General features: G+C 39.9%; 1 protein-coding gene across 2 annotated transcripts in view; it reads left to right on the top strand.

The window, feature by feature from the left end:
- LOC148523852 (uncharacterized) overlaps window positions 1-24656 on the top strand; it is a 48280-nt gene that overhangs the window by 20802 nt on the left and 2822 nt on the right. Inside the window, exons 3-5 of one of the 2 annotated variants that reach the window (XM_088472664.1) lie at window positions 3654-3953; window positions 5286-5403; window positions 24009-24113. In XM_088472664.1, coding sequence (XP_088328790.1) covers window positions 3654-3953; window positions 5286-5403; window positions 24009-24113 — 523 coding nt within the window. Of the gene's footprint in view, window positions 1-3653; window positions 3954-5285; window positions 5404-24005; window positions 24114-24656 lie in introns of both variants that reach the window. The other variant, XM_088472663.1, reaches the window with a different exon arrangement.

The following is a 24656-nucleotide window of genomic DNA, read 5'->3' as shown; positions in this document are numbered from 1 at the left end:
TTGTAAGATGAACCTCATATGGCCAAAAGTTGAACATACTTAAAAATAATCAGAGGATAATTTACCAGAACACCTAAATAATGAAGCACTGACACACTCAAGGTAGACAGCTCCTGAATAATTCACCTTAAATCCAGATAAGTCCTATCAGCCAAATCATTACCCCCCAAATGAAGAATAATCACAAATGATAACCCAAAGGATCACTGTATTGTCAAACCAAACTCAAAAAGGAAATGCCAACACATGCCTCTGACACCAAACTAACAAACATATTGCAACTCTGGAAAAAGGGCAAAATTACATAATTAAGGGATTTAGCTGCACAATGAACGAAAGATTGTACCACAAGCCTAAAAAATGTAACATCAAATCTTGCTCCTGCAAACAAACAACAGAAATAACATTAATATTGAACTTCAGATAAAACTGTTGCAACCCAAAATGAAACAACTAAAATGGCCAAATGTGTATGGTTATTGGGGTGGGGGGTTTAAGAAGGCTTAGACTGGGCCGTGAGGCAGTCGGATGATTCCCAGGTGGGCCTCACTGATTTCAGGCCATGCTCCTTTCTGGGAGGGGGCAGTGATTTAGCGGAACATGTTTGGGAGCAAGGTTCTCCTGTCAGGGGTGGGGTGGGCAAGGAAGCAGGGTGCCATATACCCCTCGGGCCGGTACAATTAAAGTGAAGGCCGCAGGAGCTATGACTGATAGTCGGGTGACTGCACTGGTTACTTCCTGAGTCTTCAGAATGGCTGCCTGCTCAGAGCAGATGCCCCAGTGATCCCTCCCCTCCCTGCCTGGGACCCCAACTATACTCTACCTCGTCACTACCCTCCCTAACTGAATCTTCTACTGAATCTCCTGTCCCTAACCATGGTTCTGTCCCCTCACCTCAAGTCTCCACCCACCCCTATCCTCTACCTTGTCTGTCACTACTCTGACTCTAATCTACTGAATCTACTCAATTCCAAGACCCTCACACCCTGAGTCTCCGCCCCCTTATACTCATTGTCTGACAAATCTATTCTACTACCTTCTGGCCAAGGCCATGCCCCCTCACCCGAGTCCCCGTCGTCTCTTACACCCTGTCTGACTTTTCTTATCTACTCCCTCCTGTCCCTTGCAAAGACCCCACCCCTTACCTTGAGTCTCCACCCCTTTTCCAGTCTATCCAGTCTGTGAATTATTTTCCTGTACCCTTCAGCTCCTCAGGGACCAGAAACTTCCTCCTTCTGGACAGGTAAGTGCTAGTGGAAGTGTGAAAATGTTTAAATGTTATTTATAGGGATGGTATACTAATGCAATGAGATGGGGTGTATTTGTTTTTAACTTGGGTCGGTTAATACTGTCTGTGCTGGGGATGGTGTATTAATGTGTGTGCATGGGTATTATTATTGTGTTTGTTTGTGTGTGTGATGGGTGTATTCATTTTAACTGTTATATGTGGATCAATGATTGTCTCTGCATAATCTGACAGTCACTGCAACACTGTCTGCATTTTCAGGTGGTCACTACGATACTGTCTGCATTATCTGGTGGTCACTGAAACTTTCTCTCTGCATTATCTGACTGTCACTACATTGCTCTTGCATTATCTGGTGGTCACTGCAACACTCTGCATTATCTGATGTTAACTGTGACACTGTCTGCATTATACGGTGGTCACTGCAATGCTCTCTACATTATCTGGAGGTCACTGTGATGTTCCCTGCATTATCTGGAGGTCACCAGCGAGTAAATCAGGATTCTTGCCAGCCTACAGCCTCTACAGGCATCAAGCAGCCATCAATTACTATTGGCTCATTAGACAGTTCAGCAGTGCTACCTGTAGCTGGATCCAAGTGGCATTGTCACCTTGGCCCTCCATTAAGCAAAGCCAACCCATTAGCCAGTCTGGCAGCACTATTTGTTGTTGGGGCTGAGCAACACTGGAAACAATAAAACCAATTAAGCCTCAAATGCTACCACTGTCCTAACTGTGTCAGCTGACCCAGCCTAATGGGTTTAAACACCCACCAGGCATATTCAATTCCTTCTGTCACTCGATGCAGATATCAAATAATCATAAACATGCTACTTACTTTGTGCGTGCCTTATTTAATAATACTATGAGCATGTCCAAAGTGCTAATCCTCTCTCCTACTCAAGGTGAAGCTTTAGTGTATTCCTTATGTCTGTATAGCACATTTGCTTTCGTATGCACTTTATAGTAAAAGCTTGAATAACTGTTTTAAAATATGTGTGTGAGAAAACCTGCCACCAAACAAGTTATTAGATTGTTAACAGCTTCAGAGCTCATCCAGGTTTAGACAACACCTGCACTCTTCGGATGTGTAAGGGGGATGTAGTTTAAATCCCTGCTGTCAGGATGCCAGCACTCAGAATGCCGATGCCAGAATCCCGACACTAGTCAGAATCCCGGCTCCAGCATCCCGAAGGTAAGTAGCTGGGTTAGGCGGAGGGTTAGGATTAGGATTAGGCACTAGGGGGAGGGTTAGGGTCAGGCACTAGGAGGAAAGGGTTAGGGTTAGACACAAGGGGGGGAGGGTTAGGGTTAGGCTGTGGGGGGAGGTTAGGATTAGCCTGCGGGGAGGGAGAGTTAGGTTTAGGATTAGGGGTAGTGTTAGGATACTTATCGACAGGTGTCGTATCCTAACCCTGTCAGGATTCTGGTGTCGGGATTCTGTCCATCGGGATCCCGAACACCAGCATCCTGTACCCAACCCGTGCAAGGGGTTAAACCAACAAGAACACAATGAGGCTGCAGATGGATGTGGTCGACGGCCACCTAGTGGCTTGATGATCCACATTAATTTCTATGCATGCAATGCCGCTCTTGCTTGCACTTCTACATCAGCCCCAATCTGAGCATTTATAAACATCTCAGAGTGTGACATGAGGCTATTTTTATACTGTTGTGGAGAGAGGGTGATGTCAAATGCACACCCATATAAATCAAAGTTTCTACACCTAATCTATTTGGATTGTGTGGATTAAAACTAGATATCTTTCTATGCTTCATATATTATTGTAGACCATATGGCAACCTTTTCTATTTTTTGGAAGACATATTAGATATAGAGCATAATTGTACTAAAATGTATTTTCTTCCATGCATGCCAGGCACATTGCACAAACACTGGTTCTTACTCGGTGTGACATTTTTGTATACAGAAATCAAGCATTTAGACATAGCAATATACCAAATCCATGCCAGGAGTTCTGTCAAGGTATGATAATGTATGGCTATATATTTATAAATGTTATGATCAGTTCTTTAATGTAAGGCATCTAGTATTGTGGAGTTAAAGTTATAGTTAAACAAAGTCACAAGAATCCAAGCTTATATTGTATTGTATTATAGATATTGGGGTAAATGTAGTGAACTGCAATTAGTCAAAATCTATTTTTTTTTCTGACATTTTTGTTGCTGGCTATAAAGGGGAATTATTAAAGGCACCATATCAGGTTTTGCCTTTAATAAAATCACCCCTTTTAAATTCTGCAAATCTCTAAAAGAGCAGATTTTGACAAACAACAACTCATTACATATCTCCTTACAGTGATTGAGAAACCCTGCAACATTGAAAATGTTAAACATTTAGGTGATACTGTTTGCTAATTAACCCGTATGTGATACATTCTCATAGGCTCCAGACTAGATATGCCGAGTCGCAATGTATCTCCTCTTTCACATCATCCTGAGACTTCTCCTGTGCCTCAGCTGCCACAAAGTGCTAACTCAGGGATTTCTGATGCCAGTAAAGAGACTAATAGCATAAATGACATTTTTACTGAGGATAACACACTCTTCAACATCAATGAAAGAACCACAACCCCAGAAGTGGAAAATGACAAGGGTATGCCTCCAGTCACACCAGAGCCAACTGAGTCACAAGCCATGACTCCTAAAACTGAAGCATTCTTAGAAGGAACATTAGATGATGGAGGTAAAGCACACAGAAGAAACATAATAAAGGAGAGTCATTTAATGTACCTTTTACAAACCTGGTTTCAATTTATGAATAGTAAAAAAAATTTAATCGTTTATCTCATATTTCTTTAATTCTTGTACATTACAAACTAATAAAGCTGAAAATGTCATAGTGATTATACCAAGCATAGCTAAAAAGATGAGTTAATGGATTAAAAGAGATGATGGAAATCTACAACAAAGTGCTGAAAATAGGAGTTGGTTTCTTTGGAGATTAAACTAGTTTTGTACATCAATAATACATGTGAATTCTACAATGTTTCTAAACTCAGACAGAGAATGTTATTCCTGGACTGTATATTGCTACAGTACTTAACTCAGTTGTGTGATAGTAACAAGAAACATTTGGGGCCAAATTCAAATAATTATTGTTAAGCCAAAAACAGTGCTAGATTACTACACATCTGTAATCACGAGCATGTAAAAGTAAATTTGGGATTTCTAGTGTCAATAGAACTAAATTGATTCCAAAACATTGAGTGGTTTAAGCCACCTCTAGATTTAAACTCAAAATGATGATGTTAAATAAATAAATCTGTTAACAGCAAACATTTTGTAGCAGTTTGTTTAGTTTACATTTGGAAATCACTACACACAATTCACAGGGGCCTATTTAATAATAAGGCATCTTTAATTACATATTTCCTCTACACAGGTTTGAAATAAAATTCTTAACTTAGGGGGTGATTCAGCTTGGGATGGAATTGCAAAGCTGCACGCAAGCAGCTTTGCAATTCTGCTCTTGTAAATATGCGAATGCAGGCTGGGATAACCATCGCTACCATCCTCATCCTCAGCTTACTCAAGCTAGCCATTTTACGAGGCCAGGAAACTGCATCCACGCAGCCCCTGGCCTTGCCACTCCTGGAAAACAGCGAGAACACCCCACCCCCCATTTCCGGGAACGCAAGCCGACCCAGCCCGCGCACCATCCCGTAAATACCTCTGCCTGTCAATCAGGCAGAGGCAAAAGAGGCTGCATGCGATTACGCAGGACCCGTTTTGCACTTTCGCAGAATGGGTCCTGGACATGTGCAGATTCCCGATAATCGGGAATCTGTGTTCAGCATTGCACTTGTTTGCAATGCTGAATTAGCCCCTTAGATCAGTTGTTAAGCAAAACACTGCACAATTTTATTAATTGAAAAAATTAATATCTGAAAACTGTAGGTTAAATAGGGTATGTAGGTTTGCCTAGTATTTGTTACCTGCAATTTACATATAGTATCCATCACAAAATGCTGTTGTTTGTGTTTGTACAGTTTAGTTTTGCTTTTTCCATTTATAGGCAAAGATGAAAGCTTGGGACTTGAACCGTGGAAAATTGGTGTCATCTCAGCAGCTGTTTTTCTGGCAACAGAGGCTATTGTCCTGGCTATTTATTGCTTCATATGTAGAAAAAGAAGGTATGGTTTGCTTTTGAATTATTCATAATATTTTAAATGAAAGCTTTACATAAACACATATGTTTAAGTGTGTTAGTGTCACTAGCTCACCCTTCTATAGCATACTGTATGACAGACTTAGCTAACAAGGTCCAGTATCTTTACTTATTTTAAACACAATGGAGTTAATATATAGTGAACGCTGAAATTGCTCCCCAAAATGCAAGCACAATTTGTATTTATTAAATAAGCCGGAATTTTGATCATATGCAAAGTAACAACTATCTTTGAATGCTGATCAGCATCAGTAGCATATGTGCCTAGATTGCATCATTCAAAATGTCACATTCACTAGCAACCATGTTTTTAACATTTATTTTATTTGCTTAAACATGTACACTAAGAGCCAAATGTAATAGGGTGAGAGTTCAGAAAATGTGAGAGTTTAGCAGTAACTCACATTGGTCGAATTTTATCTTCAAAAGGATGAGAGTTTAAATCGTGAGTTTTTTTAGTCTGAAAAGCATGCGAGTTTGCATGTTCTCTGACTTTTTTAAACATTGGCCGAGTTTAAAAATTGCTGATCTTCATTTAATCCCAAACGTTACCAGATTTTCATTCCAACCAATCAACTAGTTGGCTAATTGGACAGATAATCTTTAGATGTGTGGCCAGCTTTAGGGACCAAAATTATCGTCTATTATGTGCACCTGACCAACCTTCTAATGTCATGTTCGGGTGTATATAAGTCTTTGATATGGCCTGCTTCTGCAAATACATCCTTATTGTACTCGGCCTACATTAGAATACCCCTCTCTTGCCTATTGAGGCACAAGCAGGGCAAATTCACTTACATCTGTATGAGCCATTTTTCAATAAATATACCTGACAACAACATCGCCAAATAAAGACAGGACACACAGCCATGCCTCCAGGACTTCTTGACAATTGCACATATGTTCCATAACATAAATCATGTCCTGAACCTTAGGCAACAGTCCCTTTTCCCCAATAAATACAATATTGGTCCAATACTCTGGTATGCAAAAAGGCACAAAATGGTTTTCACTTAGGAAATGAGCTACGTTATGTACAGCATAGTCAGTATGGAATAACGTTGTCCCGAATGAAAGACTGAGGTAGAAGTAGCTCAGCCAACTACAGATCACTCGCTAATGCTATAACCTAGAGTTAGGGATACACTTTTTTTAACTAAAAAACTCTCTGTTCTGTCTGAGACGAATACAATTGCATGAAAGGATGAAATGATGTGTCAGAAATCTATGTTCTAGACCGTGGACCCAAGGCCAGTGCAAGGTGTCTCAGCACCCTAGCAAAAGTTTAGCCCTCCATCTCTCCTTTCTGAAATACCCACTTACCAGTTTCTCACGAGTGACTTTTGGAAAAAGTAAAATAATAATTATTACCTGTTTCTTGCTGGTGGGGTTGCAGTCCAGGTATACTGATATCTGAGGCAAAACACTGTCCATACTCCACTGCTGCTGCAAGATTACTAGATGGGCTGGAGGGGGAGACTAAGGGGTACATTTACTAAGAATCAAGTTCGGGTGAGATTGCAATCTCACATAAGTTTAGGTATGCTTCTCAACTCACAAATTTACTAAAGACAAACTTGAGTGTGTTTGGAAGACAGTTTTCTCTTTTCACTGTTAAAACTCGTGTAAGATAGCAAAGTCGAAAAAACTCACCATCGGCCAAACTAGGAAGTACTTTTCATGAAAAAGATGCAACTCAGGAATTTGCTAAAATTCGAGTTTACAATCTCGGGTGAGATTGTGGCAAACTCACTAATAAATTGAAGTTTCAAACAGACCAGCTCCTGAGCTGCGAGTTTGCCAGATACATACACAGATCAGTGTGACCAGCTTGGGGTGACAATGCTTTGGCCCTGGAGACCCGGTAATAGGGTCTCCTGGCTGTGGCATTATACCCTGGGAGGTTTGGGTCCAGTGCTGGTTTTAAATATAGGGGGACCCCTATGCAATTTTTCCCCCCTACCTTTAAAGCCAGGACTAGCCCTGCAGCCCTACTCGTTTTGTTCGCCGTAATTTTGGGAACCAGGACTGGCTGATAAGTCTGGGCCTTGTTATGCTTTTGGGGGGCCTACGTAATTTTTTTTGTAATTTGAACCCGTATTTTACAGGTAAAACACAAGCAGCCTTCACATATCTCACTGACAAAGTATGTGCAGGCTGCTTGTTCGGGTGAGTTTGGCAGCGAGAAAACACTGCAATGTCGGGTGAATAATCTCATCTAAACTAGCAACTAGGGGTAGAAATCTCAATCTACTTCACCATGGGAAAACTCACTTTCAGCTAAACTCACTTCTTAGTAAATTTGCAAGTTTAAAAACTGAAACTCACCCAAGTTTCAGCGAAGTAAAGAGTGTTTGAAAAAAACAAAACTCGATTCTTAGTAAATTTACTACTAAATGTTAGGACAGAGTGGCAGGCAGTAGTAAGAAAAAACTTACCACATTGCTAGTCAGTCAGGGCCATTCTCTGAATGCATGACCCGGAATTGCTGGGTTAAACATACATATTGCATTGGAAGCCTGGTCTGGGGCTTTGAGGTGTAGATTAATTTGTATAAAATGCAAAAAATAACCATTTAACATTTTTAAAAAGAAAGAAAATTTGCTTTATTTTACTAATAAAACATTTTTTTTTCTTACCTCACTCACCTTAGTAGTATAACCTAATGGGTGATCTGGCCCATAGGGGGGAAACTCAATTAGCCGCAGGGTATACCACGCAGTTGATAGATCGCGTGGTAAACATCGGATCTGCGTGCACTAACCCATTGAATCCACGTAAAATCCGGAATCAATGGGTTTCCCTGCCTGTTAAAATGCAGAATCTGCATTTTAATACAGATTTTTCCTAGAAGCTCCTCATGCTGCAAGGGAAATTCCTGCCTCTGGTAAATAGCACGCAGTGTTCCCACAGCTAACTGAAAACCCCACAGTTAATTGAATTACCCCAAAAAGCACCACTGGTTGCATACAGTATGCACCAGATTTCCAGCGGGTGTATTCACATCTCAGCCAAATATGTATGCATATAGACTCATGTCTTTACATACAGTAGGCTAGCTAGCTAGCAAATATCACTGATATTAAAAGTTTACTAAGGTCAACCTTTAGCATGAATGCCTAGGTGTACTTACACCCCCCCATTGCTATCTTATTATGTTTTTTAACTTCACACTACATTCTTTGAAAACAAAAATATTAGGGTTTTTAATATTAACATCTGTTACGCTAAACCTCACTAACCACTATTATATAAGCATTACTCTAAATTATTAGTACAGTACTAGAATTTGTGATTACAATTGGTTAGAAACTATCCCTATATTAAAGAAGAACCCAAATATATATTTAGTGCATATATATATATATATATATATATATATATATATAATGCTTCTCTCAGGAGAGGGCTCGTGTGCAGACTCAGTGCGAGCCCCCTCCTCTCTCTGGCACAGGGAGAACAGGCTCCAAAACATGAGATACAGGGCTAGACATTATTTAAGGATTTGGAGGAGTTATGTAGAAGGCTCTTCATATATTCCATCTGGTATACATGCCAAATTCTATTAATGATAGACTGTATGTATGACACCAGACGGAGGCAATTTGGCAGGTAGTCGCAGAGGTGACATGTCAAATCAACTTATTCTGATGTTCATTAGCTGAGGGGAAATTCAGTGGCAGGAGGAGGAACATAGATGAGACAGGAAATTCAAAGTTAAGTAGGGAGAATTGGAAATGATAAACATTACTCCAGATCTGTAGTAGTTCAGGACAGCCCCACAATGTATAACAGAAAGTGCCCACTACAGGGCAACCTCTCTAACATCTATCAGAGACCTGTTATGATACATTTTGTAGCTTAGAGGGAACAAGGTATTATCTGTATAAGAGATAATAAACAGTTTCCTTTATGCAAATACATAAGGAACTATAGGTAGCATTAAGTCTAATATCATCCCAGTCCTAGTTGTCTAAAGGTTCCCCAAAGTCACTCTCCCAGGCCCTTTCATTTGGGTGTCTGTCTAAAGACCCAGGCAAACTGAGTTCCTCATATAGAGTGGATATCAACCCATTGGTAAAGGATTGCCTAAGTTAAAGTGTTTCAAAAGTAGTATTAGGTTTGGAGCTGAGTCTGGGCCTTACTGAGGAGTGAGTGTTGTATTTGCAAAAATTTAAATCATGACTTGTTTGATATCAAGAATGTGTCCTTCACATCAGAAAATAAGGAAAGATGGGACCCTAAGTGAGATCTCAATGACCTAATCTAATCCCCACTGGCAACCATCAAGTGCAGCACTGGTACATCGTGGAGGAAAGTATTTGTTATTTAATAAAATAAATAAATGGCCATTTGACGGGTACAATCTAATTTTAACATTAGCTCTATCCCAAGTACAAAGTGAAAGGTAGATGGTGGGGTGGTTAAGAGCCAGGGGCATTTCTAGACAAGAGGGGGCCCGTGTGCAGTCTCCGACATGGGCCCCCTCCTCTTTGTCCAGCGGCCGACAGCGCACTGAGTTGTGTGCAGCCAGCACCGGGGTTATAGACTCTGGGCACTAGAGTGCACCCAGAGTCTATAGAGTATGCACAGGTCGCCGGGAAAATGGCCACTGCAGCCATTTTCCCCGGACTGCGCATGCGCAAATGACAGACGTTTTTAGAGCGCCGGACCTCCGCTCCGACGTGGGACTCCAGAGAGGTAAGTATGCTATGGGTGCAGGGTTTGTGCTGCGGGGCCCCCCTGGACCCAGGCACCTGTGTGCCTCATACACCCTGCACCCATTATAGGTATTCCTCTAGATATGCCCCTGGTAAGAACAAAGGTAGGATGCTTGGATCTTGGGAGCCACCGCAGAGAGAACACCGACCACACCCCAAAAGACTGAGCTTAAATCATAACCACTATCTACCACTCTTACCATAATGCTCTGGACACTTCAAAACAAACATATTTCCAATCTCTCATCTCTGCTCAAGACCTTAACTCCAAGCAAATTCATACCCCTCCCTCACTGCTACTATCCATGCACAAGATCTTGCTTCCTATTTCAACTACAAAATTGATAAGTTCCAAAATGAAATGAAGTGACCTGCTCAATTCCTTACCTGAACCCACTGGCACATTCCATTAATTTGGCCCCACAAATGAAGATGAAATATTTACACTCTTCTCATCCTCCTAGACTGCTACCTCTCCTCTTGATCCTATAGCCTCACAAATCAGTAAAGCTCTGTCTCCTGTGCTCATCCCAACCTTAACTAAAATCTATAATCTCTCTCTATTGGTATATTTCCATCACTGTTCAAGCACACAGTGATTACCCCCATTCTGAAAAAAAAAACAATATTCTGACCCTAACACTCAAATTACCATCCCAGCTCCCATTCCGCTCCAAGCTACTTGAGAGACTTGTCTATACCTGCCTCACACACTTTCTTCATTCACACAACTTATTCAACCCATTTCAATCAGGCTTCATTGCCAACACTCCACAGAGACAGCACTGACTAAAGTAGTGAATGATCTGGTCACTGCCAAGGCTAAAAACCTTTACTCATTATTCTTTTAGATCTCTCTGCTGCTTTTGACACTGTTGACCACTCTCTTCTAATACAAACACTACGAACCCTAATCCTTAAGGACACAGCCCTTTCTTGGTTCTCATCCTACCTATCTAATTGCTCTTTCGCTGCCTCCTCTTCACCACTTATCAGTTAGAGTACCACAAGGCTCAGTCTTAGGTGCTCTGCTTTTCTCAATTTATACCACCTCTCTTGGCAAACTAATCCACTCTTTTGGATTTCAGTATCATCTGTACGTAGATGATATACAAATCTACTTATCCTCCCAAGATTTGTCACCATCTGTATTGTCCGTGTCACTGAATGTCTTCCTGCCATTTCATCTTCATTTCATCTTGGATATCATTTTAACACTTCAAACTTAATATTTCCAAAATAGAATTAATTATTTTTCCACCAACCAATAGTAGTTACCAACCTGGTCTCTCTATCAGTCGACAATCCACCCTATCCACAAGCTCGCTGCCTAGGTGTCATCCTTGACTATGAACTGTCCTTTGTTCCCCACATTCTAGATGTCACTAAATCATGTTACATACATTTAAAAGACATAATCAAAATTTTACCATAACTTACACAAGACACTGCTAAAACTCTAAACCATGCATTTATTAATTCCTGCATTGACTATTGCAATAGTCTCCTTACTGGTCTTCCCAAAAACAGGCTTTCACCACTACAATCCATTTTGAATGCAGCTGTGAGGCTGATATTCCTCATCAAATGTTCATCGTCTGCTGCTTTGATCTGTCAGTCTCTCCATTGGTTATCGGTTTTGCACTGTATTCAATACAAAATACTTTTACTTACACATAAGGCTATTAACTAAACCACACCAACGTACATCTCTTCACTTATCTCAAAATATCTTCCAACCTGATCTCTCCGCTCTGCACAAGACCTGCGTCTCTCATCCACACGCATTACTTGCTCCCATTCATGGTTGCAGGAATTTTTTCTGGCTGCACCCACTCTGTGAAATGCCATCCCATGCACAGTAAGACTTTCTTCTAGTCTCCAAACCTTCAAGCTAATAAAGTCACTTATTCAGACAAGCTTAACAGATTCCAGAACTGCCCACATAATTTCATAGCTTTCATATCTAATTACATCCCCTCTCACAGTCTACATATTACCTCACACATTTTCTTTCTTCAATTTTACATCTTCCTGACCTTTGACCAACATTCATGTGTGACTGGATTATACAGCCCACCAAGAACCTCTACAATCTGGCTGGACCAATTTTCAAGTTGTAGCACCTAGCCTATTTCTGTATAGATTTTACGCTTGTGAGCAGGGCCTTCCTACCTGTATGTCTGTCTGTTATTACCCAGTATTGGTCTATTAATGTTTCTAATTGTAAAACGGAATATGTCACACTATATAAGAAACTGTTAATAAATAAATAACAAGTCAGCCAGATCCTAGCATGAAGATGACCATTCAAAAGAACATATTGGGCGAGACGAGTCCCCAGATAATAATGACTAAAAATAGGTATACTCAAGCCTCCATCCCGTGTAGAGAATTGAAAAAGCTTAAGATGGACTCTAGGCCATCTATGTTACTAAATAAAGCATGACACCAAGTGATGCAAGTATTTAAACATATTAGGGAGAATTCAGATCAGGATGGTCTGGAAAATATGTAGATAATGTGTGAGAACTTTCATGTTCACTGCAGTGATCAGACCAAGTCAAGATATGTAACTGGAGATTTTAAAAGGAAACAAGACAATGCCATTGACCAACACAATTGCAGAAGGAGAATAGCAATAGCCCAAGATTCCAGTGAGAAATTTCCCATTAAATACCCATCAACCTGAGTACCCTAATTATGAATGGCCAAGAAATACAATCAAAAGCTTTTTTGGCATCTAGTACCATGATTAGAGAAGGAAATTTTTGCTGGCGGATATAGTGATTCAGGTCAATGGTTTTGCCTCGGGTAGTCCAAGGCCTGACGGCCACGAAAAAAAACACCTCATCTGGGTGAATCAAATGGGAAAGCATTGGGGAAATTCTATTAGTTAAAATTTTTATTCCACATTAAAAAGTGAGACCATCCTCTAATTAGTACAGATAGTGGAATCCTTACCTGGTTTGGGAATGACAATTATGCTGACCATTGTAGTCGCCCAATAAAAGAGGGTCCCATCTAGAAATGTATTAAATAATTCTGTTAAGAAGAGGGTAAGAACAACTGAGTATTTTTATAGTACAAGGAGGTTATGCCAGCTGGGCTGGTGGCAGAGAAGGTTTTTAGGTTTTAAATTGCTATTTGGGTCTCTCTGAAGAGATATCAAAAATAAGATACACTCTATGAGCATTGGATAAAGTAGGGAGCAAGCCCAGACTAAGGTAAGGATGAAGCTCATCTGGTGGGACCACAGGGAAGATAACTGCTCAGGGAAATCATAAAGAGATTGGTAGTAGGATCTAGACTTCTCCGCAATCTGCAAAGGATCAAGCAAAGTAAATCCAGTACCATGACATTACTAGAAATTGTATTCTAATGAGAATATTGATGTACACAAAGTGGGAGAGGGGGCAGAGCTGTGAAATACAGAGGCTGGTAAGTTAGGGTAGGGTGGCAGGCATGAATAAAGAGGTGAGTTTTCCAATAAGTTAGTTCATAAAATTTCTACCCTGCTAGAACAGCCCCAGTCAGCAGTTAGTGCTGTTATTGTGAACTTGAAACAACTAGGAACAATAATAGCTCTGCCATAAATCTGTTGGCCAAACATGCATACGGGACTGCCTAAAGCTGAAGTGAACATCATGTAAAAAACATCAGTCCTCATTTGCAATATTCACAACCGAGTTCCAAACTGTGTATATGAAGTCAGCTCAGTAACTTTACTGGGAGATTGGATTTCTATACACAAGCCTCAGATCACATTGCAGAATGTCAAATATTGGCTGGAGCAACCAATAGACTGTGTATGGAACAGTGGAAATGCATTCTCTGGACTGATGAACCATACTTCACCATCTGGCAGTTTCGTGGATGAATCTAGTTTTGGTAGACACCAGGACAACTCTTCCTGTCTGAATGCATACTGCCAAGTGAAAAGTTTGTTGATGGAGAAATCTTACTGTCTCATGGTTAGCCCTGGGCACTTTAGTTACAATGATTGAAAATCTTAATTATACTGCAAAAATTACTAGAAAATTGTATACCTACAGTACAACTCTCTGGGTAAAGCTTTTTTCTTTTTTCTGCATGACAGTACCATCTTGTACAAAGTGAGGTCCAACAAAAAATGGTTTGCCAAGTTTGGTATGGAAGGACTTGATTGGCATTGGCACTGATCATATTGATTAGTTCTCAATATCAAAGTTGAACTACAATTTACAAGGCACTTAGTCAAATGGCAATATACAGTGAGCAACTTCATATTTGTATATGTATCTTTGTGTTGCTCACATGTCTTGTAGTCTTAGATCACCACGTGTTCTACAAATAGTCCAAGTTCAGTAGGCAGCTTAGCAGTGATAGCAGACTGGTTAGTAGCAAGTGCGAGTCAGAAAACAGACATTGGTTAAAACTCCTGAAGTTCATGTATAACAAACTGAGACTACACAGATGCATAATCCAATATCTAGTTCCAGTATTCAGTGAACAGTGATTTGCAATGAGGCAAGCAAAAGGACATAGCAGAGCATGGTCAAAAGTTAGCCCAGGTTGTTACATGACAATCACATGTAGGGAACAAGAGAATTGTTAAGGTTTATCCAAAAATCAAAAGCCATAGTAACTAACATAAGGTTTGCAGGGTCAGTTTAGAGTGGGTTAATGGAACAATGACCTAGCACAGTTTGTTAGACATTGCCTCACTATAAGCAGCAAGGGGCATGGCTTTAATCACTGGCAAGTTAGTTGGTAACACCTTGGTCGCTAGTTTAACGCTAATTTGGGAGCTCGGAATCTGTCTTCACCTACATGTGATGCTTTGGAACCTCTGAGAGTAATATTGCTGGTCTAACCTATCAAGTGAGTGACAAAGGTTGTGAACAAATGTTTTATTAGCACAATATACAATGCTGAGTGTAAAAATATGCCCCTCTTTAGAATGACTATGTTGATGCAATTTATTAGTCTATTTACTAAGCAGTGTTAGGAGACAGAGTGAAAAGTGATAAGTGATAAGGTGCCAGCCAATCAGCTCCCAAATGTCAACTGAGATGGCAGTTGGGAGCTGATTGGCTGGCACCTTATCACTTATTTATCACTTTTCACTCTGTCTCCTAACACTGCTTAGTGAATAGACCCCTTAGTGTGAATCCTGTCATCCAACCTCTGGGCAGTCCACCTTAGTCAGGAAGTGGGTGGCAGTAGAAGATGGGCCAATATTTTTGTGTGGTCAGGAGAGGCCCCCTAAATATTGGACTCCTCCTGACATTCTGGGAGAATTGGCATGTCTGTGGTGAATCGCACCTATTCCCTTCCCAAACAGAGCTCCAACATTCCAGGATACAAAAAGAAGTTTAGCTTAACATACCAGCAGCAGCAAATAGCAAAAGTTGCAAGTGTAAGACTTCCTGTAAACTGTCCAGATTCTGGTGAGAAAATCCTGATTTGGGGTACTGTCCCTACAGCTTGGATAAAGTATGCTTAAAGAGGAAAGGCTTGGAGGGCAGTCATGCAGCAACACTGCAAGCCACACCAAGCATGCACATGCATTGACACACCTCCTGAATATTTACCCCACCTACTGGCAAGATGTTTTTATCTACACTATAATGTTAGGCCATATTCAGCGTGTGTGACTAGGTGAGAGGCGTCATACTGTATGTGACAAAGAGAGGAAGGGTGGGGAGATATGTGATTGTAGCTGGAAGGTTAGGAGAGCATATGCGACAATATGGAGGGAACATACAGTATGTTAAAATGGTAATGTGCTAAATTAAGAGAAAAGGCTGAGACACGGAGAAGATAGCATTTATTATGCAAATTAAAAAAGTTATATTCTGATTATAAATCATAGGGTCATATAATGATGATACATGTACATTAAAATTGATGTATCACTCCAATCAATAGTGCAGACAGAATTTTAACATGCATTAAATGAGTTTGTTTTCGCTTATAGAAAAGTGTATGGAAGGTGTGGGATGCGTAATGTTCCCTGCAGCGGCATTGAGACTTCCAGAGTATACTGTGATTTTTTGTTAGGGTCCTCTGATAAATACAGTAGCTTTTGTAATATGTTCTACATTATTAACATATATTAATTGTTAATGCAACATTTATCATACTAAGGGATCTATTTACTAAGCAGTGTTAGGAGACAGAGTGAATAGTGATAAGGTGCCAGCCTATCAGCTCCCAACTGTCATTTTTCAAACACAGCCTGTGAGATGGCAGTTAGGAGCAGATTGGCTGGCACCTTATTACTTTTCACTCTGTCTCCTAACACTGCTTAGTAAATAGACCCCCTAATATCCTCTCCCTCATGGCATCTCATATGTGTGAATTTATATGGTCAATGTTGGTTTATCAGTATAAAGGTGTCTGCAATCACAATGTTAACAGTCAAAAGTTTGTCTTCAAAATGTCGAATGACAAAATATTGACTTGGGTAAAATATTGACACCTAACATGTCGACACTAGCAAAACGCTGACACAATCAAAATGGCAACATATGAAATGTTGACACTGTCAAAATGTATAAATTCTAGGGTTTAGCCTAGGGTTGGGATGGGTCAGGGCTGAGGCTATGGTTAAGGTAAGGCTCAATATTGAGAGTCAATGTTTTGGCAATCAACAATTTGAACATTTTGACATTTTGTCAGTGTCAGCATGTTTCGAGTCAACATTGAACATGTCTACATAATGGTGTCTACAAAATGACTGTCGACATTGAGATTGTTGATAAAACTTCCCAAGCCCTTTTTAGCATATACTAATTGAGAGTCAGTAATTTGGAATATAACACACAGTAGTATGCTATATTTTTCTTATAATTTTTTGTTATTACACTATCTTTTTTTTAGTGTAATAGAGATCAGTATTTCCTATTTCCTTTGCATGTACCTGGAACAGGTCTAGCAGTAGGAGGTGATCTAATTATATGAAATAACATTATTATTTGAAAACTTTTATTACTTTACATTAGTCACAGTGAAAATATCATACTGCATAAGTGGTTGGGCACAGTATTATTAGCATGCCAATAAATTGGAATAAATAATAAACTGTTATTGCAAACAATTTCTAATTCTCTGATAGTAGTATTGCATTGTTTTTGTTATTCTTATTAGATTTAAATTACAAATGATCAGATTTTTGTCAGTTGGTTTCCAAGTTAAGTAAACAAGTTGCATGTTTTAAAATAAGAGAATGTAGTGTTGGGAATGATGCTGGATATGAAAAGGACTTCTGTCAGTAGTAGTAATTTCGAAATATAACAATATACAGATTTGCACAATTGTCCTCCCACATTCTAGTCAATTTAATAACTACAGTATGCTGCTTGTAATTAGGAGATTCCTAGTACTGCAGTGTTGGAATAACAAAATGTCTGAAAAGAGGAAGGACACTGGATATGAAACAAGGTTACACATAACAATATCGTAGAAGCACTTTGTATACCTGTGCTAAAACATTGGTACTAGCTCATAAAATTTGGCCTTTGACTATTCATTGCATTTCATAGCACAAATAACCACTATATCCACTAAAAAGCAAAGGGCCTGACTCAATGGTGCACGCAATTCAAATGTAATGTCACTGTTCTCATACTGTTGATAAATTGCCACTGTGCATATGTGATAAGTCCTTAAAGCCCCTACAACGCATGTGTTACACTAAGGCCTTGATTCAGAGCCGCTCGCAAAAAGCGAGCACTCGCTCTGAATCAGGGCGGGCGCTTTTTTTTTTAAACTGGCCTACCGGCCGCTCGCTAAGCTGTGGGTTACCACCCACAGCTTTTGCGAGTGGCCAGGTGATGGTCACGATGGTCGCGACCATCGGGCTTGCGACGAGACCCTTGTGGCAGGGTCTCGTCTACCGCAAGCCCCAGTGAGCTTCCGGCTCTAATAGAGCCGGAGGCTCACTACTAACATCACTAGTGATGTCAGCAAGGCCGCCCACAAATGGCAGGCAATTCTTCAACCTCCATTTGTCCAGCCACCCCCCCCCGCCCCACCTACAAAATGGGGCGAGCTGTCGATCAACATTGACAGCCGCCCCGTTTGTATCGAGCCCCGGAGCGAGTGAATTTCTCACTCGCTCCGGGGCATGTGCACACACATTGTGCACGACGCGCGTGCGCAGTGTCCCTCTCTCAAACCCGCTTGTGAGCGTATAGCACTTGCGAGCGGGTCTGAATCAGGCCCTTAGTGTATACACAAAGATGCTGTTGCATTCGGGGCAGACAGTTTTAGATTTGGGGAGACAGATTGATGGGCTTTCCTGGATGGTGAATGGGAGGTGGCCTGAAGTGAATGCAAAAAAGTCTGTCTCATGGGTGTGTTACGGGAGTGTCTTAGAAGTGTCTCAGATGCGCAGCCACAGCCACAGGGGTCCATGTTCAGACTGAGAAACAGCACTAGCTATAAGGCTGGTGTTAGTGTTGATGGTGCGCCCAAGGTGGCATGTGGCTAATCACTGAGTGCAGAGACACTGAGGGGGCAATTCAATTGTTTTTTAAGGCATGATAATTAAGGAGTGCCCAGTGTCACAATTCAATTATTCTGGACACTCATTAATGATCGCCCTCTTCGCCCTGGGTTTAGCCGTGCAAAACGGCTAAACCTGTCTAAAGTTCTGGTTAGGGCCCGCTAACAAGGGGGTTTCTCACACATTTCTGCTCGCACCCTCCTGAGGGTGCGAGCAGAAATGCCAGCGCCGGCGGCTATCGCACCCTGATGGAGCAACAATTGATTTGCTCCGTCGGACTACTTGGACCAACTACTTCCCCTTCGTTTTCACATCACCAGTAATGTTGTGCTTTGTTTATGCAAACTAAAATGAATATATAACACTGGTAGAGTAAATAAAGCTTCTTTCCACTGATAACTTGAATGATTTTGAAAACTTTTCGAAAAGAGTTACTGTAGGTAATTTATAGTATGGTAATGGCAAACATAAGCAGAATATCTTTTGATTCCACATAACTAGGGTACGGTATATATGCAATTTAAAATCTTTAATGATATTGAGCGACAATGAAAACATTAACAATCATGTCTTGCCCAAAATAAATATTAGTTATAAATCAGTACGTACATTAATGGTAATAATTATTTCAATGAGTTATAACACTGCACTGTATTCTATGCAATACATCCTTTTGTGAAAGTTCATATAATACATTTTGCTTAAACAGCATAAGTCAAATATAATATTTTAGAGTTAATAGTTAAGCGTTAATATATATAAATATAAATGTAGACATATTAACATATTTATCCTATACCTACCGTGTGTATATATATATATATATATATATAATACATAGAACACGTTGGTTTCTTACATTTTTAATAATTGTATCATGAGCATATAGTATGTCCTTATGCATAAATCAAGCATGACTGCAGATGTCATATTACATGTTAGATTCTTCTTAAATTCTTGTTAAACTGTGTATTGTGACAGGTTAGTAGCAGTGAGATGTACATGGCGATATTTGGTTGAAGCATTGCAATGGTGTCTAATGAAGGATCATATAAGGAAATAATGAAGAGCATTTTGACAGCTCCCATTTCTGAGTGGAGAGGTCAAGTGGAAATGCCATAAGTGATACTGGATTTCATTTCTGAGATTCTAAATGTAAAAGGACAGCTCAATATCTTCTTTCGTGATGTCACACACCTCAATTTTTGTTGACCTTTCCATATTGCTACTAGGCTGCACTGATTTCAGGAGCAAGATGGTGGACTTGATGGAGAAGCAGAAGTTTGCAGCAGCTGAATGGAGGAGTTGTGTTGAGCCAGGGTGTCCTTTGCTAACCAAGTACAGTAGTTGCACAAGTGTGTATAATTTTGTGAAACAGTGCAAATGTAAGGGTTTATTTTGTGGAGTGAATTTATTAAAATCAAATAAAGGGATAGGGAGGGTGCATGTTTGCTGGCAAATGCTTCCTTCATTGTTTTCACCAGCTCAGGATGCATTCTGTAACTTCCAGTTGCACCTTGGGCAAGAAGCACATTTCTAGGTGCATTTTTCCATATTGGATTGTTCAGTTTGTTTTTTAAACCTGTGCGATCCACCCGACTGTCATTCAACCACCTACATGGTGTGACTGGATAGCACCTACATACATTGTGTGATATATGGAGGTGCTCAGATTATTGGGCAGTAGCTCCTGCCTTCTTCCATGTTAGCTGGTTCAGCTGAACTGTTGTGTAGTTTAAGGCCAGCTTTAGTCATAATGTTGACTTACTGTAGATCAGCAGTATAGATTCGAAGGAAAAAAAAAAGGTATATGTGGCAAAATGAGTGTTTCTAAAGCAGGGCATCTTCTGCTACATGGGAGGTTTCTGCCCTCCCTGAGCTTGCCTTAGGATACCTGCGTTACGGTTTGACAGGTGTTACGCCTGTCAAACCGTAGAGGTGTTGTGAGCAGAATTGGTGACCATTGGTGACAGTGAGGTTATAGCAGTGGCCCATATGCACATTCATGACTATCAGAACTGGCTTATAGGTGGATAAAGTGACTGCATGGGCTAATGGTTTCCTATTGGTCCACATATTTTGTCAGAGCTGTGTATGTAGTCCAGGGGGGTCTCACACCTCCACACTGCATGTGTAACACAGGGCCTGAGATGGCCCTGTTCTGAATTTTTTAAAATCTTTTTTACACCTTGGACTCCTTGGGTCATTGTGTTATAGTCTACAATTCCAAAAATTGGTGTAGCATTAATATGGGACTCTAAAAAGGTACAATAGATGCTAATATAATATATTGAATATCTAACAATCAGGAGACCCCAAAAACAGTTGCTGGTGCGTTACATTGAGTCAAGGATGTGCACTTCAGCCACCATGGGACATCTGGAAATGAGCACTGGTGTTGGAATATCTAGTATCCTTATGTCTGAATGTACCTTATATGTATTTATATTTTTTTATTCTGTGTTACTGTGTTATATCCTTATTAAATAAGATTGATTACATTTGCTATTTAATGAGCACTTGACCCTATGGATATTCCCACAAAGGACTTTCTGACAGATGTGCTTACATCTGTTACAAATTATAAAGGCAATTAGGAAAATGAAAGGTTTAATTTACATTGTGTAGCACATGGGGATCCTCATTGTATGACATCTCAGGTTAAGTCTAGGTATGTAGCTTCACTGCACTGTAAAAAGCTGAAATGATAATTTGATTGCATGTCACTATGGAATAAAATTTGCAAATTACACCGATATCCTCATGCTATTTTTTTATAGAAAAATATAAAACCACAGACAAGGCTACTTGCCGTTGGCAGTGGTGGTTTATTATGTAAAATGTCTACATACCTGGACTTTCCAGGAAAGACCTCATCTGTACAGAAATATGTAAATACTTGAATCTGTACAGTGTAAAAAAATGTGATTTTTTTTTTTTTTTTTTTTAAATTTTGGATCCACTAAATAATAATTCAAATCGCGACGTATTAAAAATGTTTTGACGGATTTAAAATGTCCCCTTGTAGATTTAGACCAATCACTTTGAAAAAAAAATAGCATGACTTTCTTCCTCTTTGGTTTTGTAAAATGAGAACATGTTATTAACAGACATGCCCAGTTACATCCTTGCTGCTCGCATGGCAAATCGCACCTTTGAATGGATACGCAGAACCATGACCCCATAGGATTGCATGGTGTAATCGCAGTGCGCGCCACAGCATACCATAGCGTATGCAGCTGCATGGTGAGATGCTCTTGCACGTTTATAGCACGATCAGCAACGATGTAAGCGGACGCATCTGTAAATATGTTTTTCACTGAGATATTTATTATTATTATTACATTTTATTTATAGGGCGCCACAAGAGGTCCGCAGCGCCGTACATACAGTAAAGGGTACACAGAACATTACACTACAATACAGTAACCAACTTATAAACAGAGCACAAGTAACAATTAGTAAAACACAATTCTCCATACACAGTACAGCTCTGAAGTGAAGGCTGTCATAGAAGTGCTAGAGAAGAAGCCTGTGGGACAGTGGGGAGGAGGACCCTGCTCCTAGGAGCTTACAAGACACACAGTTACATATTATAAGAACATAGTTTATCCTTCATAGAATCAGAAAATGAGCTTTTCACTCAAACATATACTACAGTAAGTGCAATTACAGATTATGAACATATACTTTATCCATATAGAGCCAGAAGATTGGCTTTCATAAATGCCTGTTTTTCACTGAGCTACACACTTCGGAATGTATGGTTGCAGGTCCTTGGGATGTGCTTTAGCCATGTAGAGTCAAAAATTGCCTGGATTATAAATGTATGGGTTTCTTTTTAGATAAATAGAATAAATGTTGAGCCTCATTTACACTTATGAGCAAACACGGCTAAAGGATGAAACTTTATACCTGGATAAGAAATTATATAATTGAATAGGTGAAAATGAAATATTTTTGGAACCAGGAAAAATACTGCTTGCTTTTATATGTAGTGCAGTTTTATATTTACACACAGTATTCAAAAATTTTGATATTGAATTCACTAATTGGTCAAAAATAGAATCTAAAACATTTACTCAATTGCTGTTTGTTGGAAATTTGCTCTCCTGCGCTGCCTCCTTCCGGCACTAGCCAGGGAGGAGACAGCTAGTGTTCACTAGGACCCACCTGGACTCAGCCTGTCCTGTCTGACTTCTGACATGTGCTATAGGGTCCTTCTGTATGCCCCAAAGTACACTAGACCACCAATGTTATACACTAGACCACCAGTACTACTATCCACTTGTGTCAGAACCAGAATCACGCCCGGTGCACTATAACTCCAGACTGCCATAAACAGAGTATTACATCTACTGCTTTTACATCTGTGCAATTCCCTGTGTCACATGCTACCTGATGTTCTAAATGATATATAATAAATCTAAGAACTGGTTAAGGATACCACGTGTAGACTAACCACCCCCAGCACCAACTACTGCATTATACATCAAATCAACAGCACTCACACACTGGCCCTTTATATAATACTTTGGTGCAGGGCCGTAACTAGGGTAGTGCGACCAATGCCACATGGGCACTGCATGGCAGGGGGCGCTGTTTGGGTCTGTCAATTTACCTGTTTATTATCATTCTTACTTGTAGCTTCCTCTTCTTTTATCCCGAGCATCTCCTGGCCTCCCTTATCTCTTTACTGGCCCTTCCCCATGAGGCCATGGCCCTTTCTCAGGTGCACTGTCTTATGTCCCTATTTAAAAAAGGGTGGGGGGGCGCCAATGCTCTCTCTGGCACAGGGCACCAAAAAGTCTAGTTACGTCTCTGCTTTGGCGTATTAATTCATCAGGAAAATTACTGCTCCCAGCAAATACTGCATGCGATTCATTGTGACAGTTTACACTATCACCTGCTGTCACCACCATCTCTGCTAATACTATATCATTGGTAGACACTGTGGCAATTAAATGAGCATACCTGTAAAGACCGCTTCTATTGATAGAGACTGACTATGATGGTGAGAGGACTTTCAGCTTAGTAGGGTCTGCTCAGTCTTTAAAAATCAGCTAATAAAGGATTAAGAATCAAACTAATTGTATACTTAAATTTTTTATATTTCTTGTTTTGCATAAGTTTAATTTAAATACATACCTATTATTAATTAATACTGGATCCATCATTCCCAGAGGCTATTCAGGTAAAGGGCAAAAAGGATACGAATCCCTGCTTTTTTGTCTATGTTGCCTTTCCAGTGTGTGAATAGAGTAGATAAATGAATGTACGGCACTCGTTAACTGTCATTCTCAGCTTATTATAGTTATTTCATTATTCATACTTCTTTACTTTATTACTTAGCAGAGATATTATAGCCATTAACTGTGAGCAAGACAGTGAAGCTGGTGAAACAATTCACGTGGAATCAAATGACAATACAGAAATGGGAGAGGAAGGAACAATTAATGGGTGAGTGAGAAATTAAACCTGATATTTTTTTTTTTTTTTGTTAAGCTATAATCAAAACTAAGCATGTTGTAAAAATGTAGATATCAACTGTATTATGGTCGCAATTCAATAGCCCTAGACTCTTGAAAATGGCAGACTCACACGTGATCCAGGTTTTGGAATAGCCACCTCTGCTAGTACTTCATATTCAGTAATCTCCCACAGCCTAAGCCTAACCCTAAGTATCCCCCTGACTTTAACACTTACCTCCGCAATTTGGTGGTATTCTGACAGTCAGGATACAGCTGTTGGTATTGTGACCATCAGTGAGTACAATACTTACCAAATGGAGAATTCAAACTTTGAATGCCTGTGCATTTGAAATAGAGGAATAGATAGGTGGAATTTATTGTTCTACAAATAATTTCTTTTAAAAAAGGGGTTTTCTCAGAAATACTAAATTGTATGATATATTATGTATATACTGAAAAAAATAACACTGTATGCCTATTTATAATATACCATATGTGGTAGAACACCTAATTTTTTAGTGACTGTTATATC

This window comes from Taudactylus pleione, unplaced genomic scaffold (genome assembly GCF_031769625.1).
Source record: "Taudactylus pleione unplaced genomic scaffold, aTauple2 ptg000127l, whole genome shotgun sequence".
Classification (NCBI taxonomy): Eukaryota; Metazoa; Chordata; class Amphibia; order Anura; family Myobatrachidae; genus Taudactylus; species Taudactylus pleione.
Note: the sequence above shows the minus strand (reverse complement) of the source record. Positions and strands in the feature narration are given on the sequence as shown.